Raw genomic sequence first — 11,860 nt, forward strand, 5'->3', positions numbered from 1 at the left:
GTGTAATCCAAACCCTTGTCAGAATAATGCTCCATGTACTGATGGCATCAACAACTTTGTCTGCTCCTGTCTACCAGGCTGGACAGGCATTCTCTGCGAAACAAGTGAGCTTACAATTTATTCATTATTATTATTATTATTATTATTATTATTATTATTATTATTATTATCATTATTATTATTATTATTATTATTACTACTATTATAATTATTGTTAGTAGTAGTGGTAGTAGTAATAATATATAGTCACATCTTGGCTATATATGGGTATACAACAGTTTCTTTGTCAGAGAAATTTTAATAGTGTGGACATGAGCTTTTATGTTTTATAATCTTATTCAGATGACCCAATATATGGTTCTTCTATTAATACAATTTGATCTATTTTTAGATATTAATGAGTGTGCGTCAACTCCATGTTTTAATGGCGGAACATGTGCTGATGGCGTTAACTTCTACACGTGTAGCTGCGTAGCTGGGTATACCGGTCTCAACTGTCAAACCAGTAAGTGAATAATGTACCCTTGCAAACTCTCACGCATAATGGGTGAGTGTCATGCATGAGCATCTATTTTTACGTTGTATTATCTCGCGTCATTAAAATGTGAATATTGGCCATACAAACTTATTTTCACGAGCTTTACCGACCGACAAATATAATCAGTAGCAGTTTGATCACTACAATTTTTTAAAAATATAGAGGCCGTACTGTTTTGTAGTGTTTACATAGAGGGCGCTATACACAAATTTATTTTTTTTAAATTTATTTTTACACTTAAGCATTTAATATACTTTTACAGTTATTAAAATTTAATGGATTTTGGAATTTCAGAATAATAGTAATATATATATATATATAAATACCTCTCGGCCAGAATGTTCAGCTCTTTGATGTAGTATGTTGATATATGTTTTAAATGCACTTATCACAATTTTTACACTGCATGTCCTGGCACTATTTCATCTGAATTAATTGGCTGACGTATATTGTGTGGCCATCGTCACGTACTGTGGATAAATCCTTGCAGTGCACTTACATGCTTTTCTCTATTTTAGTTTGTTATACATTTCAGTGTCATGGCGGTTGTATGCACAATTTAAATTGTGTATATAATAAAAAAATTAACACCATCAGAACCAAAAAAGTATCCCCTTAAAAGGGCGGTCCCTGAATAGGGGTTGGTCTTAGTGTTTAAAGATATACTTCCCTTTCGAAGACAAAAATGTATCCCCTAATGGGATGTCCCCTTAAGAAGGGTGGCCAATTGGTTAGATTCTATTGCATATAAAGTAATAATCTGTTTTTCTATTACTTTAGCTGAAGCAACTGTTGTTGATGTGTTTAAAGAAACTATTTTAAATATGTCTATGTATTTGAACATTATGTTTTTATAATACTTAACATTTGGAAAATATTTTTTTAAGAAATTCAGTTATGTTTTTCATTCAGAAATTTGATGAATATTTGTGCAAGTATCCTTTATTTTTGTTTACATTTCATTTTCATGATTTGCTGCATTTAAATGCCTGTGTTCATGCCAACACTGCTCAAATGTTTCTTGTGACTGTTACTGTAGTTTATTAAAATAAGTCTGTCATATCAAGCAAGGTTTTGGGATTGTGTATGCATGTTGATCTCATGTGAGCAATGGATCAAGTATCATGGAATTTGAAATCTATGCCATCTTTATGCAACAAAGCTAAATTTTTTATATTTCATGTAATCAAAAAAATTGATTGTGTATTAAACATAATTTAAACAGATTCATTGAAGCAAAAAACTTATTATTGATTGCAAATATAGAAATATACAAGTGGTACAATGGAACTTTTCATTAAGCCCCGCCCCTTTAATATTTGTTGCTAAGGTAACACAAAACAATAGGATAGATGTATGTGAAGACGTGCGTTTGTGGGACAACTTGTGTGTTTGTACGACATCATGACCATATATAGGAACAGCATGACTATATATGGGCATTTTACATACACGCATATTCATGGGCTCAGTTCTGATTGGCCAGTCGTTAAGTTTGATTTCCAGCTGTCTTCAAAGGTCCTTCGTATTTAACTCATATTACATTGAAAACAAATAGAGACAAAAACCGGCCTCCTCAAATGGCTGGTCAATGATCATTTATGATTTAAAAATCTCTGACCTATAAATCTATATAAATATGTATACTGACATTACTTTAAAATCTTATTTTTATTTATTGGTAGCACTGAGTTATTCTGAATCTGTTTTGGTATTTTTGATTCAATGTTTTCAACATAATCAGTTTCTTTGATATATGTCTACAGATTTGTGGAAAATGCAATCATTTTGGCATAGATTTTAGCTTGATCTAAATGTGCTGTTACTTAATTGTAACAATCGCTTTTCCTTGATATTCCTTCATCAGGCAAACAAGATCTTCTCTTCATTTTAAATTCACCAATAATTGATCACTTTATAGTGTAGCCAGAACTTTATAGTATTTTATGGAATATATTACATAGCTTTATCCATTCATTAATATGATTTTTTGTAAAAATGCCAACAAGATCTTGTTAGCCTGAAGGCTTGTCCAGACTATCATATTTTATTTGACAAAACATGTGATATGCCTAAATATGGTCATGATGAAATCACATCATGACCGTATATGGGCATACAACAGTTTTTTTGTTGAAGAGAATTTGATAGTTTTAGACAAAGCTTTAAAAATATTGTTTTTGCTTCTGTTGTGGGTATGTTTTGCCATATTGCTTCCCCGAGTTTCCTTCATTATCATTATTCAATTTTCATGCATATTTTCATTTCAAATAGTTAAATTATTTATATATTCTTCATATGAATTTTCATTATGATTTCATAAGCTATAAATTCACAATTTCCTTCATTGTATGTATAAATATTTATATTAAGATATAGATTATTATATGTTTCTTATCAAATTTATTATTTAAAGCTATTTCTGGTAAATGAAATCTTAAATACCCTCAAACTTTTACATTTTAATTGTTAATTTAAAAGAAATGAATTATATTGTCATCTTTCCTTTCCAATAAGGTATAGGTGAACGATTTTTCCTGATTTTTTGCTCATCTGTAAATTAATGAGAACTGTGTTTTTATTTTCAATCTCTTTCAAGTATTTAAAGTATTTTTTTATTCATCAAATTTGCAGTTAAAACTGATTTTCATTAATGTTTACAAATAGTTAATATGTACATTTAAAGCTTAGTACAAAGAATGACCAAGCAACAATTTAAAACATACAATTAAAACATACTAAAAATGAATAAAAACAATAAACAATTGGTTGGAAATGAATGTCTTATTTGATAAATAAACTAAATGAGTTATTAAAAATTTTAATTTTTGAGGTTTTTTCCGATTTCTTTTGGCAGTGTATCTTTTAAATGATTTTTTTGAAAAATTTTGTCTTTATTGGCATTTATATGATTTTGTTTCCGTTTTGTGTTGTTCTCCAGATATCAACGAGTGCGCAAGTTCTCCTTGTTTAAATGGCGGCGCATGCGTTGATCAAGTGAACAGTTATTCCTGCACATGTGTTCCAGGATATAGCGGTATTAACTGTCAAATTAGTAAGTTTCCTAAGAAATTTATAGCCAATTATAAAACGGATACTGCAGAATGTTTACATTATGTATTCATAGAACACTAAAATTATTTTGACTCTTCAGGTAATTTACCCATGTAGTGTAAATTAAGCCTACCTCTTAACTTTATAGTAATATTCATAACAAATGCTCCACCAAGGTATAAACGTGTAAAAAATCCTTACTATATACGCCTTTAATTCGTCAAAAATGACAGGAGTTTGAGGCCTTCACACGCTGCCACTCTGAAGTATTATGCAATCAGTCTACTTAAGGGTGTCTTTTTGTGTTATGCCTCTAAGTTGTGTAGCCTAATTCTTATTAATAACTTATTTTATCAATAATATACATTTTGTGAATAAAAATGCCATTGCTGTTAAATCAAACATTGTTTTTTTCTCCACAGATAATAACGAGTGTTCATCAGGCCCATGTATGAATGGGGGCACATGCTTAGATGGCGTTAATATGTTCACCTGCAGTTGTCTGCCCGGCTACGCTGGAACACTTTGTGATATCAGTAAGTTCTCCGTTCGTCTGTTAATAGGGCACTTTCAGTTCGCTCGGATTCACTCATGTGTGATCTGCACAACATAATTGGTCAAATTACATCCGGGAATCCAAGCAACTAGGAGAACTTAACATTTTTGTGTGCGCAGATGACCTTTTTGCCATTAAAACAATTAAGATCTTCACTCATCTCATTTCTTACTAAGTTTGTATATGGTTTTGTTAAATGGTTTTTCTGTTAAGATGCACTGTCAGCAAACAAAAATTGGTAAAACCTTAAAAATTCAACTGAAACTTTGAAAGTCTTATCTAATAAAATCAAATAATTTATTAACTAGAAACTGATAGAATAAAAAGTTTTTGCTGATTTGCATACTATAAAAATTGTTACATTGATGACCAGCCAATTGTCTAAACAAAATAATAGATCTAATAGAGTTGACTCTACGTTAATTGATAGAGAATACTTTCTCATTCAAATTTTTAATTTTAAGTTAATAATGTACAACTAAAAAATTTAGATATGGACAATTTAGATATAGAATTTATTTTTTTCGATATTTAGCTCATGACATCTTAAATGTTTTGGACAAATATTATATAAAAATGTTTTTCATTTTTATTCCTAATTTGTTGCTTAATTATGAAAATATTTGTAAGTGAAAGCTTAATTATTAGTATGTGTGTTGTTTTCTTTATTTAGACATTAATGAATGTGCTAGTGGTCCTTGTCTTAATTCCGGAAATTGTGTTGATGGTATCAACCAGTATGTATGTGTCTGTCCTGCTGGATTTGAGGGAACCCACTGTGGATTAAGTATGTCAATCAATCAATCAATCAAGCAATCATGATCCCCATCATGAGTAATGGAAGATACTATCATAATAAAACTTTATTTTCCATTTATAGTAAACCACAGATATAGTCACTAATAAGTCATGCTTTAAATCTTTTTATAGCTCAATTTTACAGAGTTACAAAGTGTGTATGTGAATTGGCAAGAAGATAATAAAACAATATAATTTAAACATCTATTTTGTGAATAATTACCTGGATAAACACACTAATTGCCATTGTTCCTTTAAAAACACCCCTACACCATAAATAGAACCATCCAATCTCACTGAGAGACCACACAACATCTCTTCTGATATGTGTATTATAAGTAATACGATTTTTTTTTTGCCAGATACCAACGAGTGTGGTAGCAATCCGTGCGTGAACGGCATCTGTAACGACAACGTGAACTCATTCACGTGTACTTGCAATCCGGGATGGGCTGGAACTCTCTGTAACATGGGTAAGCTCACTGGTGTAAACCGGGGTCATCGACAACATATGAATGCATGTCAGTTGTCACAATTGTTATTCTTACGGTATCCCGGGTCCACTGAGTGTTGCTCATGGATTAGTAATATGCAAATGCACTGACCCTGAGGTCATAGTGCCTCAGAGGCTGGTGACATGAACCCTACAAGGGTTGTCACTACATTATACCGTGGTTGTCACATGATCATTCAAATTCAATTGCATTCTTGAATGATCAAGTGACAAGTGGATCTCTGTAAATTCATCAGTTTCCCTGAAGAAGTTGCTGAGATAGTAACGAAAGCTTGGAATTAAGATTTATATTTTATTTCAATATTTCCAATTACAAAATTTCTCACACTCTACATTATAAGCATTGGAATAGTACCAAATATTTTTTTAGAGAATGTTTTTTTTTGTTTTCTCAATGGAAAGAATATTGTCATTAGTTGATAGATTGACTGTTCCATTCAACTCAGCTCCACCTCGTCGAATGCAACAGTCAATCTTTAAACTCTTGAAAATATTCTTCCCATTGCACTCATAAACATTCATTGTATACTATTCTGAAGATCGTAGGTTCGAGTCCACCCGAGAATAACTTGCGATTTTGTTTCGCAATTGTTTTCAAACGTACTGAGTATTCAGTACATTTCCACATCAGACAGGGCAAAAATTACACCTATATATACTATTCCACATTTTCCAGTTGTAAAGTTATTTTGTTTTTCTTTAAAAAATAATTTATTAACTTCCAACTAGAAACTGATAGAATATGCTGATTTGCATACTATAAAAAATGTTAAATTGATGTCCAGCCAATTGTCTAAACAAAATAATAGAGCTAATAGAGTTGACTCTCCGTTAATTGATAGAGAATATTTTTCTCATTCAAATTTTTAATTTTAAGTTAATAATGTACAACTAAAAAATTTAGATATGGACAATTTAGATATGGAATTGATTTTTTTCGATATTTAGCTCATGACATCTTAAATGTTTTGGACAAATATTATATTAAAAGGTTTTTATTCCTAATTTGTTGCTTAATTATGAAAATATTTGTAAGTGAAAGCTTAATTATTAGTATGTGTGTTGTTTTCTTTATTTAGACATTAATGAATGTGCTAGTGGTCCTTGTCTTAATTCCGGAAATTGTCTTGATGGTATCAACCAGTATGTATGTGTCTGTCCTGCTGGATTTGAGGGAACCCACTGTGGATTAAGTATGTCAATCAATCAATCAGGCAATCATGATCCCCATCATGAGTAATGGAAGATACTATCATAATAAAACTTTATTTTCCATTTATAGTAAACCACAGATATAGTCACTAATAAGTCATGCTTTAAATCTTTTTATAGCTCAATTTTACAGAGTTACAAAGTGTGTATGTGAATTGGCAAGAAGATAATAAAACAATATAATTTAAACATCTATTTTGTGAATAATTACCTGGATAAACACACTAATTGCCATTGTTCCTTTAAAAACACCCCTACACCATAAATAGAACCATCCAATCTCACTGACAACAGACTACACAACATCCCTTCAGATATGTGTATTATAAGTAATACAATTTTTTTTTTGCCAGATACCAACGAGTGTGGTAGTAATCCGTGCGTGAACGGCATCTGTAATGACAACGTGAACTCATTCACGTGTACTTGCAATCCTGGATGGGCTGGAACTCTCTGCGACATGGGTAAGCTCACTGGTGTAAGCCGGGGTCATCGACAACATATGAATGCATGTCAGTTGTCACAATTGTTATTCTGTGTGTTATTCTGAGTGTTGCTCATGGATTAGTAATATGCAAATGCGCTGACCCTGAGGTCATAGTGCCTCAGAGGCTGGTGACATGAACCCTACAAGGGTTGTCACTACATTATACCGTGGTTGTCACATGATCATTCAAATTCAATTGCATGCTTGAATGATCATGTGACAAGTGGATCTCTGTAAATACATCAGTTTCCCTGAAGAAGTTGCTGAGATAGTAACGAAAGCTTGGAATTAAGATTTATATTTTATTTCAATATTTCCAATTACAAAATTTCTCTCACTCTACATTATAAGCATTGGAATAGAGAATGTTTTTTTTTGTTTTCACAATGGAAAGAATATTTTCATTTGTTGATAGATTGACTGTTCCATTCAACTCAGCTCCACCTCGTCGAATGCAACAGTCAATCTTTAAACTCTTGAAAATATTCTTCCCATTGCACTCATAAACATTCATTGTATACTATTCTGAAGATCGTAGGTTCGAGTCCACCCGAGAATAACTTGCGATTTTGTTTCGCAATTGTTTTCAAACGTACTGAGTATTCAGTACATTTCCACGTCAGGTAGGGCAAAAATTACGCCTATACATGTTTCTCCTGACGTAAATCCAGTTATTGTCTATTATTCCATCACGACAATATTACTATCAACACTGCAGTACTGGCTGCTTACTTGGACTCAAATTCAACCCTGGCCATCAGGCGCAAGCTCGGTAATCTAGAGGTATGTGCCAGGCTAGTGACCTGGAGATCGTGGGTTGGAGTCCCACCTAGGAAAAAGTTGCGATTTTTTTAGCAATTGTTTTTCAAACGTACTGAGTATTCAGTACATTTCCACATCAGGCAGGGCAAAAATTACACCTATATATACTATTCCACATTTTCCAGTTGTAAAGTTATTTTGTTTTTCTTTAAAAGCTATTGATGAGTGCGCAAGTAGTCCGTGTCAAAATGGAGGAACTTGTGCAGATGGTGTCAATGGCTACTTCTGTGCCTGTACTATCGCATGGACTGGAACTCATTGTGAGAATAGTACGTAATCAATCATTTTTTTTTCTCATTTATTTGTGTACCATTGCCTAATGTTTCAGTTATTATTGTTAAATACAATGTGTTCAGCATTAAAATGTCATTTTACCTATTGTGGCCATGGTGTGGCCTATTGATGTGCTTTTTTTTTTTTTGTGCATGAGAACCTAGACATTTTTTTGGTGACTATTCTTATTATTCTCTGTTTATGGCAGAAACCTAGGATAGGGTAGAAATAATTTTTGTGTGAATCGCACCAAGGTTAACCCACTGTGTCCGAAGACTTGTTTCCAGTGGGGTCCTTCTGGTGGTGATTTGGGCAGTACATTGGGAGGCAATCCCCTACACCTTTCCGAACAGTGTACTGCATTCTTTAACATGCACATGGGCCGTATTACAAGGGCTTAAACATCTAATCCGAAAGATGGTGTTGTATCGTAACAAGGATTTTACCCCTCCAGCAAAAAACACAAGAAGAGTGGCGATGAGAATTGAACCAGGACCACCAGTTTAGCCGACTGAGCTATAGAGTCCCACAGGTCGTCACAATGCCATGTGGCGCCCTCTGTCGCCAACCAGATGTTGGTTACCATTCATTACTCCTGAATGACTTCATAGGCTTTCTGGAATAGGCATTTTAAAATCAAAATGTACTAAAAACACGAAAGCTTGCATTATATTAGTTTCAAACACACATTTAATCTTCAATTAAAATTCACAAAGAAAAACTAGGACACAACATCTTAATAATTACGTTAGAAATTGGGATTACTGGTTTGTCATTGGAGAAAATGGCGTCTGCTTGAACGCATTTTGCAACGATAGCAACGGTAGTATCACATGATATCGTGACTTAACACTAGTACTCTATAAGCTGCTCTTAAGTAAATCTAACATGCCACAATTTTGTTTCCATAACATTTATTAATTTTTCACATAAATAGATATAAAACATTTAAGACAGATGGTCACGATTTGTTGTTTTCTTAGAGTCTCAGTTGAAATAAAGTGGAAGATAAATCAAATGAATTATTCTGTGGGCAGTGTAGCCTATTGTCATAAGTGTACACATGCCTACATACATATCCCTAGTGGATAAAAAGAATAAGAACACTAGCCCGGTTTGGCATACTTTATTCATAATAATATTAATATCGTTATTGCTACTTCTTCTCATCTCTTACCAGATGTCGACGAGTGTTTGAGTGGCCCATGTCAGAATGGTGGCACATGTTCTGACCTTGTGGGACAGTTCTTTTGTCAGTGTCCACCTGGATGGAATGGTGTTTTCTGTGAAAACAGTAAGTATTATGATTTAGTTAATGTATGCTGATTAAAAGTAACATTGCAGATGGATAAATGAAAAATAAAAACCTGATTTTTAATAAACATTATTGTTATATATATATATAAAATGTTCATTCTGCCGGCTATGGGTTAAAAGGTCAAAGTGCACCTGCACTATGCATTATGAAGTGCTATGTAAACCTGTACTGTAAAGCCCTTTATTCGCTGACCCTTATATTCTCGATTTTAAAATTTCAATATTCTGTGGCCTTTTATTTTTTACGATTTCCAATCACTAATTAACTTTTATCATTCTAAGTTTCATGATTTTGCGCGCCCCCCTATTTTCATGATTGTCATTTTATTGCGAAAATCATAAAGATTTAAGGTCGCAAAAATGACCTTTAGAGTAGGAGCTACATATCCACTGCCTGATGATATATATTATTTTCTTATTTCATTCTGTCGTCATCCCTATTTGTGCGAAATGTTATATGGCCATGTTTTGTGTGTATCAGCATACGCAGCAAAATAAAGTTAGATGTGTTAAGAATTCTTAACTACCGTAACCAGATCTTCCCACCAGTGGCTTCTTCCATCTTGGGACACCTGTTCTGTGAAAGAGATAATAAAAAATAAAAGAGGAAAAATAATGTTTGCAGAACCCAGGGGTCCCAAGTCTCCCGGAACTTGCGCGGGAGTCTCCCAGAAATCAGGATGACCCTCCGCACTCCCGCAAGCAAGTTAGAATCTCTTGGAAAATAACACATCTTCCGCAAATTCATAATATTTGCATGTTTTCGATATGTTGTTATTAACTGTCTCATGGAGATCAGTGCCGATGGGCATTAGTATGTGCAGAAATATAATAACATTAAATTTGATAAACAAATTTGTTTAACCACTGCAGGTCGGTGGAGGATTCAGTGGGGGTGGGGGAAGCCAGACTGGGAACCTACATTTTTCCAAATTATATAAAAATGGGGAAAAATTATATTTTTTAATTTAACATTTTTTTCTGAGAGTGTCATTTCCGGTCATCTAGAGCCATAATCATAAATTTTCTTACCTCAGCCCCAACCATGGCGGGGCTGAGGTGATCGACCTACCCTACATCTGTTAAAGTCCCTCCTTGACTACCCCCTCCCCCTACCTATTTCAAATTTCTGGATCAGCCACTGCATCTCCCGGAAATGACTTCTTCCAGCTTGGCTCCCCTAAGAACCCAGGGCCCACGCATCTCTTTTACAATTATATAATATTACTATTTTTCGTCTGTGTTATAAGCTCTGTTTTACTAGAAAATATTGATTGTGATTATATTTGACAGATATCAATGAATGTGCCAGCAGTCCTTGTCAAAATGGAGGCACCTGTACAGACAGCATTAACATGTACACCTGTACTTGTTTATCTGGATTCTCAGGAACCTTTTGTACCATAAGTAAAGTACATTTTGTGTTAATATATAAATATTTACATAATGAAATAATAATAATATGATTTCTTATAATTTTATATTGTTTTTTTTTTAGAAGCGATTTGCTACAGTGCTTTGATTTCAGGTTGAAATGTTTTTTTCTTTTATGTAATTATTTGTTTGGGGTTTTAACTTGGTATTTAAAATTTATTTTTTTTTGCAGATGATAATGAGTGTGTCTCGGATCCGTGTCAAAATGGCGGCACATGTACTGATGGAATCAGTGGTTACACTTGTAGCTGTGTGCTTGGATTTTCTGGAACTTTCTGTGAAACTAGTAAGAAAGTGTTTTCGAAATATTATTACACATTAAGCCAAGCACTGTCTACGTGGTACGACGGCCGTGCAACGACTGTCGTACGATGATTCAAACAACTGTTTTACGATGAATCCAACTTGTCTCTATGTGAGCGCAAGATGGCACGACACCATCGGCTGATTGCCGATGGCAGTCTGATTATCATCATTAAAAACAATCCGTTGCGCGCGTGTTGTGGCGTTCCGTTCTCTATAGAATTGCGTCGACCGACAACCGTCGAGTGCAGTTAATACCTGGCTTAAGGATTATTAATATTATAATGAATATATATATATAGTGGTAAGAAATTAGCCTCATAAGGCAAGGCTAATAGTGGTGCTGATAACGATGATTAGCATGAGATAATGATTATGATGGCAGTTGGTGTTGACAATGGTGAGATGGGATGGTTATGTTGATAATAAGGACTGTGGTTGTTGAGTCAATAAATCAAACAAACAAGAATGCAGCAGAGATTTTGGAGTTCTGTTTAATGCGTCTTAAAAACTTCGGAACTGATGACAGAATATCAACGTATACTCTTATCC

At 33.5% G+C, this 11,860-nt stretch overlaps 1 protein-coding gene across 1 annotated transcript in view; it reads left to right on the forward strand.

Moving 5' to 3' along the window:
- LOC117123287 (neurogenic locus notch homolog protein 1-like) overlaps nucleotides 1-11,860 on the forward strand; it is a 59,890-nt gene that overhangs the window by 33,497 nt on the left and 14,533 nt on the right. Inside the window, exons 37-49 of the mRNA XM_033269157.1 lie at nucleotides 3-104; nucleotides 392-505; nucleotides 3,480-3,593; nucleotides 4,015-4,128; nucleotides 4,822-4,935; nucleotides 5,309-5,537; nucleotides 5,831-5,835; nucleotides 6,540-6,653; nucleotides 7,026-7,136; nucleotides 8,137-8,250; nucleotides 9,435-9,548; nucleotides 10,865-10,978; nucleotides 11,178-11,291. Coding sequence (XP_033125048.1) covers nucleotides 3-104; nucleotides 392-505; nucleotides 3,480-3,593; nucleotides 4,015-4,128; nucleotides 4,822-4,935; nucleotides 5,309-5,537; nucleotides 5,831-5,835; nucleotides 6,540-6,653; nucleotides 7,026-7,136; nucleotides 8,137-8,250; nucleotides 9,435-9,548; nucleotides 10,865-10,978; nucleotides 11,178-11,291 — 1,473 coding nt within the window. The remainder of the gene's footprint in view (nucleotides 1-2; nucleotides 105-391; nucleotides 506-3,479; nucleotides 3,594-4,014; nucleotides 4,129-4,821; nucleotides 4,936-5,308; nucleotides 5,538-5,830; nucleotides 5,836-6,539; nucleotides 6,654-7,025; nucleotides 7,137-8,136; nucleotides 8,251-9,434; nucleotides 9,549-10,864; nucleotides 10,979-11,177; nucleotides 11,292-11,860) is intronic.

The sequence above is a fragment of the Anneissia japonica genome, unplaced genomic scaffold (assembly GCF_011630105.1).
Source record: "Anneissia japonica isolate Jap-2015-1 unplaced genomic scaffold, ASM1163010v1 scaffold1949_len687591_cov173, whole genome shotgun sequence".
NCBI classification, from domain to species: domain Eukaryota; kingdom Metazoa; phylum Echinodermata; class Crinoidea; order Comatulida; family Comatulidae; genus Anneissia; species Anneissia japonica.